Raw genomic sequence first — 19,264 nt, 5'->3', positions numbered from 1 at the left:
CTATACATTTTATAGTGTATAAAATAAAGGCATTTTGCTTTTATGCCGTTTAGGCTGTTTGTCAATTTTGGTGTTCGATTTTACTTGACCTCATGGCAGACACATCTGTGGTTGAGGTTTAATTAAATTTGTTGGGTAATGTGTCACCAGAGACATTTTACATGCTGACAGATGGAATCGTGAATGGATTCTTTTCTGTCCTTCAAAAATCCAACTACCTCTGCCAACATTGGACCATTGACTTAGGAAGCTTGAATGATTGCAGGATATTCTGTGTGTAAAGGAGTGATTGTTTTCTATATACTGTAGTTCTAATCCTGCCATAATGGTATGAAATGCAATATGCTTAAGTACTCCTTTAGATTCAGTGTTACCGAGTGAGTTGGCCGTGCGGTTAGGGTCGCTCAGCTGCGAGCTTGCATTCAGGAGAGGTGGGCTTGAACCCCACTGTCGGCAGCCTTGAAGACTGTTTTCCGTATTTTCCCATTTTCACTCCAGGTCAATACTACGGCTGTACCTTATACCTTAAGTAAGGGCGTGGGTGCTTCCTTCCCATTCCTAGCCCTTTCCTATTCCAATGTTGCCATAAGACCTTTCTGTGTCAGTGTGATGTAAAGCAAATTGTGAAAGGAAAAAAGATTCAGTCTTAGTGTGTTTCAGCATTTTAAAGTACATGAGAGACATCACTGATCCAGTTATGATCTCATCTTAAATGAATTGGAATGTTTCTCTTCAAGTAGCATAATGCTTGTAGACATTTTCCTCTTGGAACTCTGTTTTCTGTGAAGTAATGTCCCCTTGCCAGCATTATCAGTGGCCTCTCCCTGATAGAGAATAAGTGAAATTGAACTGATGTAGTCCTGCAATAAATTGTGGCTCTTCGGGACAGTAAGTTAAATTGGCATAGTATGGCAGGCTTTTCAACTTAATAATGGAATATCTGTAAAAATAGAAATCTTTATTGCTGCAACTAATTCTCATACTTTATGTAAAGATCACATAGGAAAGTTATCTTGTATCTACCAAATGAGTTGGCCGTGTGGTTAGGGGCACGCAGCTCTGAGCTTGCATATAGGAGATAGTGGATTCGAACCCCACTGTTGGCAGCCCTGAAGATGGTTTTTCCATGGTTTCCTATTTTCACACCAGGCATATGGGGCTGTACCTTATTGAAGGTCATGACCACTTTCTTCCCACTCCTAGCCCTTTCCTGTCTCAATCATCATAGATCTGTCTGCGTTGGCACGTCCTAAAGTCTCTTGTAAAAAAATTGTAACTATTATCATTGTCCCAATGCAATCCTGTTTCCATGTGGTAATTCTTTATTGGTGTTCTGTTTTTATTTTCCATTGGTATAATCATGGTATTTTACACCATTTTCAAAAGCTATGCAATTAAGTAGCCATTCAGTGTTAATTTTTTAAGTAACTTTTCTTCCCTGAATTAGACAAAAATTTATTTATTACTGATTTAAGCCCACTAGGGAGCACTTATGACAAGTTCTTTTTGGAAGCTCGCTTTCGTTCTCAATACCTCTTGAGCCTTGCTATTAGTTTTTCCTTTCTTTGCTCTGAAAGAGGTGTGTGACATTTAACAACCTTTGGTAAAGGAGACCATAAGTTTACCATTTTAAAAAATTTGGGTGGTTCTGAGACATCAGTATCAGAAATCCCTGCAAAAGCTGTCTTTTTTTACTTCATTGAGCCACATGCTTCCAGCTTTTGATGAGTGAGATGATCTTCATAAGCCTGCTAGTATCCATTCTCAGAAGGTGCCTGTAAAACTTCAGCTGCCTACGTCGCACGTTAGTGTTAGCCATTACCAACCGTTGGTACAGTTCAGAGTTCGCTTTCAGTTGGTAGATTCCATCCGGAAGCAGTCTTGACCCATGAATGTTCTGGAGGATATGTCTTTCGACTTTTCGCAGGTCATCCATAGTGCCATTCCTGTTTCAATAAGGCCTCCACAGCATATAAGAACTGGTGTCTGACAACAGTTTTGTAATGTCATATTTTGATGTTCTTTGAAATGCACTTCTTGTTGTAAAAGCTTTGCGACCGTTGGTATGCTGCACGGAGTTCGGCAAATCTTCTAAGATGTAGGTTCCGTCTCTACCATTGGGATGGACCCATTCATCAAGGTACTGGAATTGATTGACTTTTCCAATTTTTCCATAGATGGTCTCCAATGAGCTTTATTATTATTATTATTATTATTATTATTATTATTATTATTATTATTATTATTATTATTGTTATTGTTATTATTATTATTATTATTATTATTATTATTATTATTATTATTATTATTATTATTATTATTATTTGTTTTCCTTAAATTGAAGCCCCACATACATGGAAGTGCCTCCATCTCCACATGTGCTTTCCTGGGGAGCTTGTTCTCGAAGTACTTGGTCTTTTTGTATGATATTTGTAGTCCTATCTTTGCTGCTGTCTCATATAACTTGAGCATCCTTAGACTTTTTGGTTAGGATTGGATTGTCATCTGCGAAGGCTAGGCTCCTGATCTCAACCTTCCGTGTTCCAGCTCCAATGGTAACTGGTTTGATTCTAAGATTGCTCAGTGTAAGTTCCCAGGTCTTTATGACTTTGTCGAGCACCAGATTGAAGAGAATAGGTGAGAGGCCATCTCTTTGTCTCACGCCAGTTGTGATCTTGAAATTCCAAGGCAGTTCTGCTCTGAATTTTACCTTGGAGGAGGTGTCTGTGAGAGTCTGTTCAATGAGGGTGTGTGTGTTGCAATCCAAACTTTGTTCGTGCAGCACTGAGAAAAGTGTCTGGCGGTCAATAGAGTCGTAAGGCCTTTGTGAAGTCAACGAATACCACAGTGATGTTCACACCTCTCACATATTTTAATTGGAGAAGAGTTTTTCAGTTTTAAGATCTGCTTGGTGCAGGACAGTCTTCACTGAAATCCTTCCTGATATTCACCAATCGTGTGGCCACAATGGCTCTCCATATTGTCCTGTGGAATGCTAGACAGAATTTTACAGATTTTTCCCTGGTAGTTACCACTCTGGTCGCCTTTCTTGTGCAGTGGGTGTATTAGAGCTGTCTTCCAGTCATCTGGTATCCTGCCAGTCACCCAGCAGTCAATCAGGGTCCAGTGTATGACTTCTGCGATTGTATTTCTTTCTGTTTTAAGGGCCTCCGCAAAGATGCCATCTTGCCCAGGTGCCTTGTTATTCTTGAGGCAGTTGACGGTGGTAGTTATTTGCTGAAGAGTAGGTGGATTCAGATAGGAGGCAGACATTTACTGTGGCTACTACAGATAGTCTTTCCTTGGGCCCTTGGCAGTTGAGCAACTTCAAAAGTTAGTATAAAAAACCACCTAATTGATACTTTATTATTACCTCAGGCAAAATTGAATATAAATTAGCACTTACAGGACATGTTTTGACCACTTAGTGGTCCTCTTCAGCTGTATAAAGAAAGAATTGAGAAGAAAAAACATTAGGACAATCAGCACAAATAATAAAAAGTTCTTTGGAGATTCCTTTGTTACAAAATGGAGGTCATCATAACAGGACATCTTGCCTCTTGTTCTTGTTTGGAAAAGATATTTATTCTGTGCTGTCTAGAGGGTCTGTCTTTGAGCACGACCTGGTGAAGTAACGATGTGACACAGTCTGACAGTTCATGCAAAGCTCTGGAGAGAAGGGAAGTAGAGTTTTGTCGTCATCTAAAATATCATGTGAGGGAGGAGGGAGATTGGGCTGTGCTTCTGTGATGTCGTGTTTGATTATATCTCTTGTTCGTCTTGCCTGTTTTATGTCTACCCATTCCAAGTATTTACTAATATTCTCATATAAGATGTTTTTTAGCTCGTTGTTTTCATTAAGATTCTCTTCACCGTTTTCTAATTTATCAAGAACGATGTGGATGTTTTCCAGGTTGTTCATTAGATTTCCTTTATTTATCATACAGATAATTTGAAGGTCCTGTCTGATATTGCTGAATTTGTGGTTGGACTCTTTCATATGGGATCCCATGGCAGAGAATCTTTTGTATTTTTCAGCACTGACGTGTTCTTTTTAATTTTTTATTTATTATGGCTTCTTTCATGTGGCGAAGTTAGGGCACACGGTCCTCTCTTACACTTAACCACAAAACAAATAATATTAAGGTTGCCTATTACTAATTATACTACTTATACTATTTCCTAAATTAAGCTTAAGTTACACACCCACACAATATGCAGCTTATTAGCTTATTAGCTTGTTACTTCAGTCCTCTTTTCCATCTCACACAGACACTTGCGCACACACTTACAATGTACACACTTATCAACTACCCTTACGTTTACATTATATAAAACTAACAAAAACAACTTTTAATTTTACAATTACCAATCACTCGCACACAATACACACCAATACACACTTCAATCGGTAACCCTCAACAGGAAGTCTCGGCAAGATATTTTAAATTTGAAGAAGGAGTCAATGCCCCTGACACTTATTGGCAGGGAATTCCAAAGCCTGGAACCCGTTACAATAAAAGATTTATTATACACAGAAGAGTGGTGAAGAGGAATAGCTAAAGTGGAGCTCGAGCGAGTGTTACGGTTATGGAAGGAAGAGAGGAAGTTAAGTTTAGATGAAATATACTGGGGGGAGTTACTATGCAGGAGTTTGTGTATTAATAGAAGTAAATGATATTCACGTCTCTTATCAAGTTTTAACCAGTGCAGTGCTTGATAATGAGTAATATGCACATCATACCTTAGGTTAAAAATGAATCTAAGGCAACAATTCATAATACGTTGCAGTTTCCTAGTTTGTTCTTTAGTAGCGTCTACCAAGATAACATCACAGTAGTCAAGGATAGAAAGAATTAGGGTCTGTGTTAATCTTTGCTGCATATTTAGTGGTATAATATCTTTATTTAATTTCAGTGGGTGTAGAGCAGCAAACACCTTCTGACTTACGTTTTTTATATGTTCTGTCCAATGTAGAGTTTCATTCATAGTCACCCCAAGATTTCTCACTGTTTTACTGTACGGGATTGTTCTATTATTTATTTGTAGAGGAGGAATGATCGAATCATTGATCTTGTGTAGGAGCTTCTGGGAACCGACAATGATAGCTTGCGTTTTTGATGGATTTATGAGAAGTCTGTTTGTGAGAGCATATTCACTGAGTTTTTTCATGACATCATTTATGCATTTTACTGCATTTGGTAATTCGCTTAAGCTGCAATGGCAATACATTTGGAGATCATCAGCATATAGGTGATAATTACACGTTTTTAGAGAAGATGAAATGTCATTGATATACAATGAAAAAAAAACGGTCCTAAAATACTACCTTGTGGTGTGCCAACTTTCCTTGTACGCCATTCTGAATTTCTTTCGCGAGTTATCTTGATATCTAATTAAGAAGTTCCTTCCAGATTGTCCCACGTAAGTTTTTTTTACATTGAGTACAAGTTAGCTTATAAATACCAGATTCCTGGAATTCATCATCTTTAAGTTTATTAGCTTTATTGTGACTAAAGAACGTATGTTTCGTGTTGTTATTGGTTGAGAAGGCTACTTTGGTGTTGTGTTTCTTGAATAAGTTGGTGATTTCGTAAATCTGCGGGTTATTAAAGGTGAATTTGACATATTCTTTTTCTGAAAGCTGTTTAAGTTTAATTTGTTGTTGGTATTTGCATTTAGTAATGATTTTATTGATGAATTTCAAACTGAAGCTGAAGAGGACCACAAAGTGGTCGAAACATGTCCTGTAAGTGCTAATTTTTATTCAATTTTGCCTGAGGCAATAATAAAGTAGTGATTAGGTGGTTATTTATACTAACTTTTGATTATACTCATCGATACGGTCATGAAATGGACAACTTGTAATAGTTGAGCAACTTGTCGAAGTAGTCTGCCAGAAGTTGCATGTTCCTACGGTTATGGGTAACCAATTTTCCTTTTGGGTTCTTGAAGTGAAGGTATGGTGGATTATACCCTGAGAGCTCCTCTTTGAATGCCCAATAGTAGTTTCTGATGTACAGTACTCTCTGAATTCTTCATCCAACTTTTCTAGCCTCGACCAATCATACATCTCTTTATGCTCCTAATAGTTTTGCTTGACAGTTTTCGTACGTTTGTGAAATCCTTCTAGTCTTCCTGTCGCTTAGTCAAATTCCACTTTGTCCAGGCTGTTGCTCGCTCTTCGATGGCACGGTCACGCTTTGTATTCCACCATCTACGACGTTGCTTCCTTCAAGGTTATCTGAGATTGTTCATGGTCTCGCTTAGAGTGGACTTCAGTTGATTCCAGTCATTCACCTCTCTTTGCAAGATGCCAGTTGCAAAGCGTTCTTCATTGTCATGGAGGAACTGGGATCATTGGTGGAGCTGTGTTAGAGTGTACTTCTTGCTTAGGTAGTAATCTGGTCTTTATTTGGGTGAAGAAGTGGTTGGAGTCGATGTTCCATCCTTAGTAACTCTCACATTCATGATCTCTTTCCTGTTTCTTGCTCTGATTGCAACGTGGTGTATTTGAAATGAACAAATAGCAGGGTTTGGTGACTGGCAGATGGTCCGGTACTTCAGTATTCTATTAGAAACTGTGGACATAATCCTCATCTGATACATTTTGCACAATTCTATTAACCCCTTCAGTGGCATGCCCAAGAAATTCTCGGGTGGCGCACGCCTGCCCATAACGTCACAGCCCGAGAAATTCTCGTTTAGCTGCAGTGTTCATTTCGCGATCGCCCAATAATTTCTCGGGTGCTCTAATCGCTTTGGAAAATGTTTTCAAGCATTCTCAACAAATGGCAGGAGGATTTCCAGCTGTATTCACGAAGCGTCTGGCCTAAAATATGCCTTATCTTTTCTACTTTACATATACAACCTCTGGCCAGCTGACGAGGTAAACAGAAATGGCGAGCGCGAAACGGAAGAGAAGTTTGTCTGAAGACAAAATAAGGAACTACATCAAAGATGAATCTCTAAGTGACATTAGTATTTCTGATAGTAGCTATAATGGTACTATTGATTCTTCAGATGTGACCTCAGTAATTGTAGTGAAAGTGAAGAAGGTATTACGTCAGAAGCTAAGGTGATGGTAGATGTTGAATATACATTCGTTTGGAAAATGTGTAAGCCTGGGGATAGTGCGCAACCTAATATTATTCCATTTACGGCAAATCCTGGTGTGAGGATTATCAGAGGTGAGTGCGATTGACTGTTTTGAACTGATTGTAACAGATGAAATTGTAAATTTGACAGTGCCCGAAAAAATTCGTTGGCCCTATTCTAAAATTGCATTGAAAAACTTGTAAATAAATCTCCGCATGGAAGGGCACAGTTTTGGAAAAAATAAACTCTTACAAAATTTGGCAATTGATTGCGTTAGTGTTGCTGATGGGAATAATACAAAAGCATGAAATAAGAATGTATTGCTCACAGGACAGTCTAGGTCCTACTCAAAACACCAGTGTTTTATGATTTTTATGAAACTATATCACAGGCCTACTGTAAAAAAGTGTTAATAGAGTGTAAAGTAAGATTTTATTAACCTTGAATAATATATGAATGTGTTCCCTTAATAATTGTTACTCCTTCCTTGCTTCCTAAAAATAAATAATTTCCTCCGAAAAACCTCACTTTTCTGGCACAGGAGGTCTCCCAAAACCCGCCACCGAAGGGGTTAAACACTTGCCGTTGGTGTTTGTGTGTCTATGCACTGTATAAGGTCCACTATGCCTCAGTACCTTTGTTCTTTCTCCAGATGGGCATTGAAGTTGCCTATCTGGAGCTTGAAATGGTGACTGAGGATCCTGCTGATCTCGTCTTCTAGTATCTGCCAGAAGATTTGGGTGATCTTAGGGGTCTTCTTATCATCCTCATTAGTAGATGCATGTGCATTTACAAGGGAATGTCTTTTGTTTCCACATCTGTAGGACAGCATGGAGAGGTGTTCGCTAGTTAACCTATTAAACATTACCTTCCAACCATGCTTCTTTCTACAGGAATATTCAAATCCAACACGATCGACTTTAATCACGGTTCCGGATTTGCAACAATATACTTATGATAATGACCATAACCATCTTTGAACGAACCAGCTGTAAAACCTTCAACCTAATGTTCATCCATAAAGTTTGAGAAGCCCCAATTCACGCTGTGATCAATCTCTAGTCAACCAGTTGGAGATACTCCAATTCACGCTGTGGTCAATCTCTCGCCAATACGTACACATTTGCATAAACTTTCATCCAGGTGTCTCAAAAGTTTTCTAGCCATTGTAAAATAAAATATTTTATTGCTTCCTTGTTCACAAATTCTGGCATTTAGTTAATGTACATATTGTAAACTATGTAAATATGTAAAAAGCATAAGACCATTGTATTTAGAATTTGATATTAATTCAAATTTAGTATTAAGTTCCAATGTTAATAGATTTAAGACTTGATATTAAGATTAGTATTAGGCTGAAGGTGCCCAAAACTAGGGCAAAATATGTCCCTAACTAGTGTTTATATTTCATGTAGAATTTAATCACTACAAAATATAATTGTATTGAATAGGTGGACACAGTCATTTTATTCAAGAAAGAATTTTACTTATTGTATCTTCAATACGGAACAAAATGAGATTAGTTACTTGTAATACGCAAGTGTTGTTAAGAATTGTCCGCTTTAGGATCATCTGGATTTCTCGTTTTCTAAATTGGTAGGTATGCCATTCAAAGAGCACTAAGATTACAGTTTTGTTTTGTCGACTACCCAAGTGACAATGAATCAAGCCTATTGGTGTCATACAACACGTAACAAACACTTGGGGAAGGATACGTTTCTAGATATGGGTTTCTAATGAAGTTTCAGTGTACATGTAATCTTTACATAAACTAGACAGTTTATAAGAAGAATCAAATGTTACTCTGTAGTAGGATGTTTTAATGAATTTGTTAATGTTTCAGGTAAGGCTTTTATTATTCAAAATATAGTACATATTGTTTTGTATAACAATATATTTTTGAACTTTGACTATGAATCTCTGTAATTAATATATTTTACATTTATTCCAGAATGTCAGTATTGCATATTGCCTTAAGAGTTTGTACATGAACTGTTCATTCAATCAGCCCTCATTAATACATACATTGACGAGCAGTTGAATTAGAGATATTGGCTGCTCACATGTAGCACTCCCTTTCACACTGATGACAATGGCAGTGCGGCGTGACAGGGACTCCACAATATATGGGAAGCTTGGGGTCAATGTTGCACTCGTCTCTCTCGACAGCATCCTATATGTGCTCACAGACCGGGCAAGCAACCTCATATCCATGGAGTGTTCATCGAACCAGTCAACCACAGTTCTGGAGTGACTGTATGTACAGGTGTCCTACAGTGTGCTGGAAGTGAACTAATGGGTGGACATCATATGATAGCAGGTTCCTGTGTCGTTTGTCGGTGAGGAGTGTTGTCAGATGTATCAGAGTACCGGTACTCATTTCATCCCACAACAATCCCCACGCGATGATACAGCCACCTCCAGCCTGAGCTGTACCATGCTGACATGAGAATCCATTGCATCAGGTGCTTGGTTATGCACTCGTACTGTGCCAGTGGTTTGTTCAAACTGGTTCCTCTATACATTTGTCCAGGCGATCTTTCTGTATGCTTTGAGAGTTCACTGGTGGTGTTCTTGTGCCATTGTCATTCTTTGTGCCTTGCGGCGTGTGGTGAGCAGTGGTACCGAAGTGGGACAGTGTGAGAATGTGGTTCTGGATGGTATGGCTACTTATACTTTGTTGTTATTCAGCATTGAATTCATGAGTAATCTGTTGCACTGTGACCCATCCATCTGTTCTTACCAGTCAATGGTGACCCTTGTCAACAACACGTACTCTGTAGTATTTGACCCTGGTGATGGTGATTTTTCCCAAATCTAAGTTCTCATGGTACACTCTGGACACGGTGGCCCACAGAATGCTTATTGCCTGCATGACTTTGGACATAGAATAGCGCATATATATATGGCACCAACAATCTGGCTGCGATCAAACACTCCAAGATTTAGTGTCTTGCCTATCCTCTTCTCACCTGTTACATGGTCAGTACAAGGTCTGACGACATCACAGTCATGTACTACAGTGAACTATTACATTTGTCAGGCCAAAACGGTGCCTATCTGTTGTTAGTGTATTTTTTCTATTGTTGATTCCTCCTCACTATTTCATTGTTTTATACTTTCTTAATTATAAGTTGTGTTGGCCTTTTCATTTCAGCCGTGGGTTGACTCCTCCACATCGTGTGAAATCAATTTCTATGGCAAGTTTTAGCCCTGAGGAAATTGAACTTGTGAAATCTCGTGGAAATGAGGTAAGTACATTTTCTGTCAGTATCTTAGTTTAGTAAAATAAAATTGTAATATTTTGTTTATATGTAATTTGATAAAAATACCAGATTACTTAAAAAATTAATGTCCAGCCCATTTTTAGTTTTCTTTCAAATATTGTTTGTTGGAAAATTTGGAATCTTTGCAGTCATTAAACACATTTTTATATAATGTGTGGTAATTAATCAATCCATGCCAAATCATTATAGCTCCCAACCCAGTCATCAGAAATGTTCATGAAATTTGGTAGTAGTAAGTAACTTGTAAGTGTTATTATAGTGCTTGATGGCATATGCTACCGTAGCGTTCAAGCATAATTTTAAAATATGTACAATTTAGCGCTATCGGCAGCATAAATCGTAGTTACCCGGCGTGTAATTTATCGGCCACTTTGAGGGCCCGATAAGACTTTACCTGATATAGATGTTGTGAAATATTTGTCCTGAATGAGCAAATTTATAATACCAATATAAATGGTCCGTTATTGGACATTATAATTTTTTTTAAAATAATGTCCAATAATGGACCATTTATATTGGTATTAAGACTTTACCTGCCGGGCAAGTTTTGAGAGTTGAACATTATTAGCTGTATTTCTGGTGACATACAACTTAAATTAGCTTAGTATACTGAAAAAAGCATGATACTGTAACAGTGGCCAATATTGTATTGCAGGATCTTGAACATTAATGCTTCCCTTGAGTTGCAACGGTCACACCAGCCTCTCGCATCGGTAGATTAGGGAACACATTTTATACGTCAAGCTCTCATAAAGAAACCTTGAAAGGGCATAAAATCAAAATCTATTTATTTTTTTACTTTTTCAGTTTTCAGACATGAGGTATAACTAAATGTATGTATCCTAAGTACCTCAGGCGTTCTTGTAGCGTAATGGCTAACACGCTCACTTCGTAATAGGAGATATGGCTGTTCGAGTCTTTATTATGACGAATCTTTTTTATTTCCATTATTAGCATTGTGTTAATCTGTATTCCTGTTTTCATATGTTCTTTTGTTAATAATATATTTCATTGAAATATTTATTCACAATATTATGTCTTCTAGGAATCTGCTTTATATGTATGCTACTTATAGAAAGTGATGTTATGATTAATAGCATGTAGGACTGTCGCCCAGGTAGCAGATTCCCTATTGGTTGTTTACATAGTCTTGTAAATGATTTCGAAGAAATTGGAAACTATTCCATTCTCGAATTCCCCTTCCTATGAATGGATATTTATCCCAATTAGTTCTTTACATTTACAGTACCTTCCAACTTTATCTTCATAAAGTTAAACATTAGACTGAAATGCTTTATCAATAAATGGAAGCATGTGGAACTAAACGAGGTCACAGAACTAGTTGCAAATAGAGCATCATTTAGATACTTTATCAATTCACAGAAGCCTGCAGATAGAATGCTCAAAGGCAATACGTCCGTAAAGAAGATGTGTGTGTATGTACGTATATGGAAGCGCGTAAAAGAGAGTTAAGAACAACGGCAGGAAACTACAATACATTTTAAAATATAAATTAGAAATACGCTGAAAACCTGCGTACCTTCTGTTACGGAGTGAGCGACTTGACCAATCTACTACGAGAATACTTTTCAAAAACGCTGCCTTACATGACAGGTTATAACTGGCGTAAGAAAACGTAATCTCGAGATTTTAATTCCAATTAGGTATTGATATTGAAGATCATAGGTTAAAACCACGAAAGCTTGACATAAATCGTTGTCCATAACTTTTAAGATTCCCCTTATTAGGCTTTTTGGTAATAATCAGCAGACGCAAGCACAGGGAAATAAGACGATCGAAATGAGTTTCATGTATCTGACGATAGATAGCACCACACTCGAAAGCGAGAAGTCACTGAAAATCAGTCTAGCCAACTTCGTATATCGGTGTATAGCTCCGGGTAGCTACCTTGCGCTTGCGCAGAGGTGGTTGGACGCAAGCCAAAGTACCAGCCAATTTACACCTCCAGGTAGTTTACCTCCCGGGCAGCTGCCAGCCACTTTACCAGCAAATGGTAGAACTGGCCCTTATTCATATAGGCCAACACAAACAATCCATAACTTAGCTTCTTCGTGTTTGATTTGATATTAAGGGAACATTGCTTTAATATAAAAAGTAGTTCTGTGTTAAAATATTGAGTGTTTCCCATTTCATTTAATTTGAGAAAGCTTTAGGAGCAGCAGTAGAAAATATATAATTGAACACTTTTTACACAAAACAAGAATGTGAAAGACATGTGTACGCTTTTGGGCTTATCCTGTGTCAAGAAAACAGATAGTACTTTGCTCCGCATCTTCAGAAGAAAATCTCCGCTGTTCACGAGGAAGACTTCTCCAATAATGAGGGTTTGAATTTAAGAATGCTTTACTGTTGTCATAATAAGTGGTGTGCTCATTCATCACCAGATGGCTAGCTGTATGCTGGCAACAGCATTAGCATTCCAAGTGGGAGCTGACGTCACCATCAAGCTCCAATTAAGATGTTCCTGTTGCACTGTGTGTGTGTGAAAAGTAACAGAAAGGTCATCAGATGAATCGGTGATGAATGTGGTAGAAGAAATAAATAGAAAATAAAATAAAGTGCAACGAAAGACATCCAGGATAGAATAGAACAGAGCTGAAGAATGGAAAGGTGTGTGGAAAAAAGGATAATAATGGGAGGGAGGGCATGCCCGGTGTGCATACATTATGAAACTATGACACTTTTAACACCTAGCCTGGAATGAACCATCTGGTGATGCAGAATGTATGAATTGGGAAAACACCGAAACAAAATAACAAAGTGAAAGGATAGGGAAGAGAACTACCTACGTAAATCCTTAATGGCTGGCAACTGTGTATTTCTTAATTGATAGCCATTATCCCGTTAAAATTGTTAGGATTTTTTTGTATTTACACAACTTCCCGTATAATCCGAGACCTGTAGTTTATAGCATACAAAATTCTCTGTACTTGTGACAAGGTATACATTGGCCAAACATGCCGGTTCATTGGTACTCGCATCAACGAAGACCGACGAAATATGTCTCAACCAGCTATACAAGTCAGTAATAGCTGAGCACGTCCTATCGTCAGGTCATGATGCCGTGTTCCAAGATGTTCGAGCTCTTACTCACACTAAACAATGTCACCAGAATCACTATCTAAAATACTGTCTATTAGCGCTTTCAAACTCTTGTCATTACCACATGCATGATGAAAAGTGATGAAAATAAACTGTTCTTCAAGAATCCCAGCGTCATACAAATATAGACTGCATTACTTACCAACACTACATGCTTCTGGTTTCTAACAGTGTGTATTGTGACAACTTATATTGCAGACGGAATCTAATATACAAAGATAAGAAAGATATTGCATCATTGCGAGTTGAGCTCCTCATTTGATTCATGCAACAAGACACTGCGCGTGACCACAGTGCGTCAAATGATGAAAATGTGTTAATGTTAGTAAAATTTCCAGAAATCTAGTAATCAATTTTTTTGAGATCTACATGGAGAAATAGATCAGTGTCTGGGGAAACAGGGCTTTACAGACAGGTCAGATCAAGTTGGGAAGATCCAAACTGTAGGCAGGAACTTTGGAGGAAAAATTTCTTGAGAGGTGTGTCTTACCTCAAAGTATAGGTATACTAACAGTTCACTCCTGTCAATAAATGGATAAGAAGGCTGGATGGTCTAAACAACAGTGATTGAAAACTGCTCAGAAATTACATTCTGTGCCAAGCAGCACTGTTGATGTTAGCTCATTGAGATTCAAACTATTGGCCATGTCGTGAATATCTGTCATTTCAGAGATGTTCTCAGAAATAGCTGCCATCATAAGGTAAGGAAGATGATTGCCAGTCCCCTCAGGCGTAATAAGTGGACAGTCCATGAGGCGGTCCAGGGTTTGTCTGCTGATGGATCATGTTGCAGAATTGACATGCTAGCTGTTCTTCCTGGTCAAACATCTGCCTACATTATTGACTGGCTGGGCTGAGTGGCTCAGACAGTTGAGGCACTGGCGTTCTGACCCCAACTTGGCAGGTTCGATCCTGGCTCAGTCTGTGGTGGTATTTGAAGGTGCTCAGATATGTCAGCCTCGTGTCGGTAGATTTACTGGCACGTAAAAGACTAAATTCCGGCATTTCGGCATCTCTCTAAACTGTAAAAGTAGATAGTGGGACTTAAAGCAAATGACATTATTTTTATGAACATTATTGACTCCACACCAACAACTGAAGACCACGATAGTCAGCCAGAAAAGTTCCGTGGAGAAAAATGCAGAATCTGTAAGCCTATCATCCGGTGCTGTTTGAAAGAATATCATCACATGTCCATTCTTTATGGTGGAAGCAAGAGCAGCAGTTGTTCGGTCTCGTTTTCGAGGTTACTCATGTTGAACGAGGCCTAGCTCTTCCCACAGTCCACGAAATGTACTTCATCATTAAGTACAAAGGGAAGGCCAACATAATGTACATTACATACTTAATTTATTCACAAAACTATTTACACTGTACAAAATATACATTAGGACACTGTGGTCCATGATGTAGCGCACCAAACACAATACTGTTACCCACGCTAGTCCAAGTCTGACGCCGGTGAGGCGCGTGACTCTGTCCCCCCTTCCACTGGGGCTGTAGCAGTCTGATTGTGCTGACCTCTGACGAAAAAAAAACAACACATGGCGTTCAACATACCGCCCACCTAATTTATATATACAAATTACAAATTTAAATATTATTAAGAATTAGCACTCACACTGAAAAAGTCAAATAAAAAACCAAAGTTTTAGCACATAAGAGATTACACCTATTCACTAATTACACTTTTTCACTCTATACAGTTTCAACCTCTTCTGGGAAGACACAAAGTTTTGCAATTGGGCGTTTGAAGGTCCCCTTGGGAGTGCGAATAGTGGCAACTCGCACCAAGCCGTCAGCGCCTGCGTGTGTATCTACCACGATCCCTGTCTGCCACACGAGAGGTGGCAAGTTGTCTTCCTTGAGAAGAACCAGAGTTCCGGGTTGAAGGTTGACCCTTCCTGCTGACCACTTAGTCCGCTGCTGGAGTTGACATAGATAGTCCCTTGACCACCGCTTCCAGAAGTACTGTCTGCAGCGCTGAAGTAGTTGCCACCTGGACAGACGAGAACCTGAAACTGTAAGTAAATCTGGCTCTGGGATGGTTGTGAGAGGTTCTCCAATCAGGAAGTGACCGGGAGTCAGGAATGAATAGTCATCAGGATTTTCAGACAATTTGGTTATTGGTCTCGAATTCAGGCATGCCTCAATCTGGACTAACAACGTAGACATTTCTTCAAAAGTCAGTACAAGATTTCCTGCAACCTTCTTCAAATGGGACTTAGTAGATTTTATGCCAGCCTCCCACAGCCCACCAAAATGAGGGGCATGCGGTGGAATAAAATGCCACTGGATTCCACATTTGAGATGCGAAGTCATCCACCTTCCTCTGATGTACTTGAGATCTGAAAAGGGTGTGAAGCTCCCGTAGCTCGTTTTTTGCTCCCACAAAGGTTCTTCCATTGTCGCTGTAGATATTCTGGCAGATACTCCGACGCAATGTAAATCTACGCAGAGCAGCTAGGAATGCATCAGTAGACAGGTCAGAGACAAGTTCAAGATGGATCGCCTTGGTAGCCATGCAGATGAATAGAGCAATATGACATTTTAGCTTTGTTTTGCTATTACAAGTCCCTTGCTTAATGTAAAGTGGACCCCCATAGTCAACTCCACAGTTCAAAAATGGTCTGTTGGGTTCTACCCTGTGGTGTGGGAGCTGGCCCATGAGTTGAGTTGATGTACTTGCCTTCAACTTGTAGCAAGGGAGACACTTGTGTGTTTCGTGCCTAATGACAGACTTACCATTAGGTATCCAATATCGTTGTCTAATGGTTGCAAGCAAAAGTTGGGGTCCAGAATGCAGAAGTCGCATGTGCTCACACATTACTAACAACCTGGTCACATGATGATTAGGTGGCAGGATGATGGGATGTTTCTGGCTGTACGGAGCTTGAGATTGTTCCAATCTGCCGCCCACCCTAAGCATCTACAAAGGAATGAAGAGACTTCAACTTGCTGTCCTTTGCGATCGGTCTGCCAAGTCGCAGATCTTGAAGCTCCTTACCATATTCTCGTTCATGGGCAGTACGAATGATCCTGTGCGATGCCTCTTGAAGTTCTACTACAGTCAGACTTCCCACCTGTCTCCTTGAAGCAGCAAGCCTGAGGTGGTTTATGTATCTCAGTATGAAGGCCATGACTCTCACCAGCCGTGACCAAGAAGAAAAGCGTTGGACGAAATCTTCAAGGAAATGACTGATAACAAGTAAACAAACAGCTGGTTTTCGTTGCTCTGGTACATCAGTGATTTCGGAAGTTTTCTTCATGTCGCTGACAGGCCAGGTTGATGGTGGCTGGTAGAGCCAGGATGGTCCCGCCCACCATAACAGATTGTCTTGAAGAAGATGTGGTTCAATCCCTCTCGAAATGATGTCAGCTGGATTGTCCTGTGACGTCACATGGTTCCATTGTTCTAGAGATGAAAGTTGTATCTCAGACACTCGGTTACCAACAAACGTTTTCCAAGATGCGGGCTCTCCTGCAAGCCAAGCTAGTACTATGGTAGAATCAGTCCAATAGTAGTTTTGTTCAATTTTGAGGTTAAGTGCAGTTTTAACCTTATCCATTAATTTTACAAGGAGTAATGCACCACATAGTTCAAGTCTAGGGAGGGAAATCTGTTTCAGTGGTGCTACTCTGGATTTGGAGCTTAACAGCACTACTGTTACATTATCCTTGACATCTATACACCGTAGGTAAACAGATGCTCCTGCAACTACTGCAGACTATTGAAATACTGAACAGATAAACGTTGACTCAACTAAGTGTAAATAACAAGGATAATGGGCGCCACCTGCAAAACAATTGCAGGAATATTTAATTATGTAGAGCAACGAGCCACTCCCTCTCCCAAGGCGACGGTCATCAGGCTGACGAGGCTCCAGACTTGCTTTATAACCTTACAAACTATATACGAAAATTTCCTAACCTAAAAACTCGGGGATCGTACATACGTACGGTTACAATACCTCCCCTTGATTTGTGAAGATTATATACAATACATCTGAGCAAATCACAGTCTTTTCAGTACAGCAGCCTACACAGCCTGTCAAAGTCACTCAGGATTTAAAGAAAATTCACATATTCTTCTTAACATACACAAAACATCTGAACTTACAATACTTCACCTTACATACCTCTTAAGATTGTGAATATTGTGTGTACCAATCATGTCACCTTTGTTATTCAACAGGTGATAAGCACACTTGCCAACTTTCTTACCTACTGTGTAAGGTCCCTGATACAATTGGAAAAACTTATGAATTTCTTTGTTGTCTGCAGATGAAATGTGTGGAACCTTTAGTAACACCTGCTCCCCTACTTCAAAACTATCTCCATGATGCCTCCCCTGCTGCATCATTCTCCTATCGGCTGACGTCCTTAAATTCTGCCTCGCTAAATCAATCACCTTTGAAGATACCACTTCTGCTGAGGGTAGATCTAGCCTGGTTGCCAATCTCACACAAAAACTCTCTTCCCATTCTTTCACACACAACTTACACAGACTTACATTCGGAACACATATACATTTCACAATCAAAACATCCCTCCTGTTCTGAAAACACACCACAATCGCACCTCTTTCATCAATACTCTTCCACACTTCAATGAAATCATTCGTACGATCTTCAGCATTAGATATTCCACTCAACATACGTTTGAATCGACCTCCTGTTCTCTCATACACATTGTCACTCTCAATTTCTTTGAACTTTCTCCAAATACCAAAAAGCTTTCCAACACAATTATTCCTCATAAAATCTTCAAACCCTGAATCCCCATAATATTCACAACCACTCTTATGATTCTCATTATGCACAAAATGTGACCTAACCTCCACTTCACAAAGAATTTCACCCACAGCATCGACAGTTTTCCTCCACTCATCCTTATCGGACATACCAGCTTCAATCACCTCAATCTCATTCACACAACCCTTCTCACACTTTCCTTCACTCACACTCTCTCTCTTCCTGAAATCACTACTATCACTGAACTCGAGATCCCGACCATTACTACTAAATTCTCCCACTTCCATATCTTTCATCGCTGTTCCCACTCGCACATCATTCATGCCATCAACACTGTTGCTCTTGACCCTCTTAATGGAAGTTTCATTAATCTCAAAATCATCACTACTCAGACACATTATCGACGTAACATTAATCTCCTCAATAACACCATCCTCTACAACATCTGTCTTCCTCACAGACTCCTCCTCCACTAAATAATCTTCATCACCTTTACAACTAACTTCCTTTTCAATTTCTGCAACTTCCCAAAGAGCATCAATTACCACAGTGTTATCACCATCAATTTTAGCACATAGTAGGTCCTCCGACAAATCCTCCTCCTTTTCTTCACACCCCTTACCCCCAAAATCCCTCAAATCATCACCTTCCCTCCCTACATTATCAATTCCTTTCTCCACACTACTACCCCAATCATTAGCTGCCGTGCAATGCTTATCAATTAAATTACTTACCTCCTCCCCTACATTACTAATTTTATCACTTAATTCCTTCCCCTGATTACTAATTTGACTACTTAAATTATTCCCTTGATCAATCAATTTGGCCAACTGCTCCAATACTAACTTCATAAACTCATTATTACCCCCCATGTTACTTTGATTTTGCTCACTAGCTTCCCCTTCACCCCCCATTACAATTCCATACACTTTTTCCAAAGACATATTTTCACTCAGACAACTACTTTCATCAAAACTTTCTATGCTTGTGTCAGAGCTGCTC

The 19,264-nt window shown here is 39.2% G+C and overlaps 1 protein-coding gene across 2 annotated transcripts in view; it reads left to right on the top strand.

The window, feature by feature from the left end:
- LOC136877156 (arf-GAP domain and FG repeat-containing protein 1) overlaps positions 1-19,264 on the top strand; it is a 272,539-nt gene that overhangs the window by 22,773 nt on the left and 230,502 nt on the right. For both annotated transcript variants that reach the window (XM_067150965.2, XM_067150964.2), the window contains exon 2: positions 10,256-10,349. In XM_067150965.2, coding sequence (XP_067007066.2) covers positions 10,256-10,349 — 94 coding nt within the window. The remainder of the gene's footprint in view (positions 1-10,255; positions 10,350-19,264) is intronic.

Source organism: Anabrus simplex, chromosome 7 (assembly GCF_040414725.1).
Source record: "Anabrus simplex isolate iqAnaSimp1 chromosome 7, ASM4041472v1, whole genome shotgun sequence".
Taxonomy (NCBI): Eukaryota; Metazoa; Arthropoda; class Insecta; order Orthoptera; family Tettigoniidae; genus Anabrus; species Anabrus simplex.
Note: the sequence above shows the minus strand (reverse complement) of the source record. Positions and strands in the feature narration are given on the sequence as shown.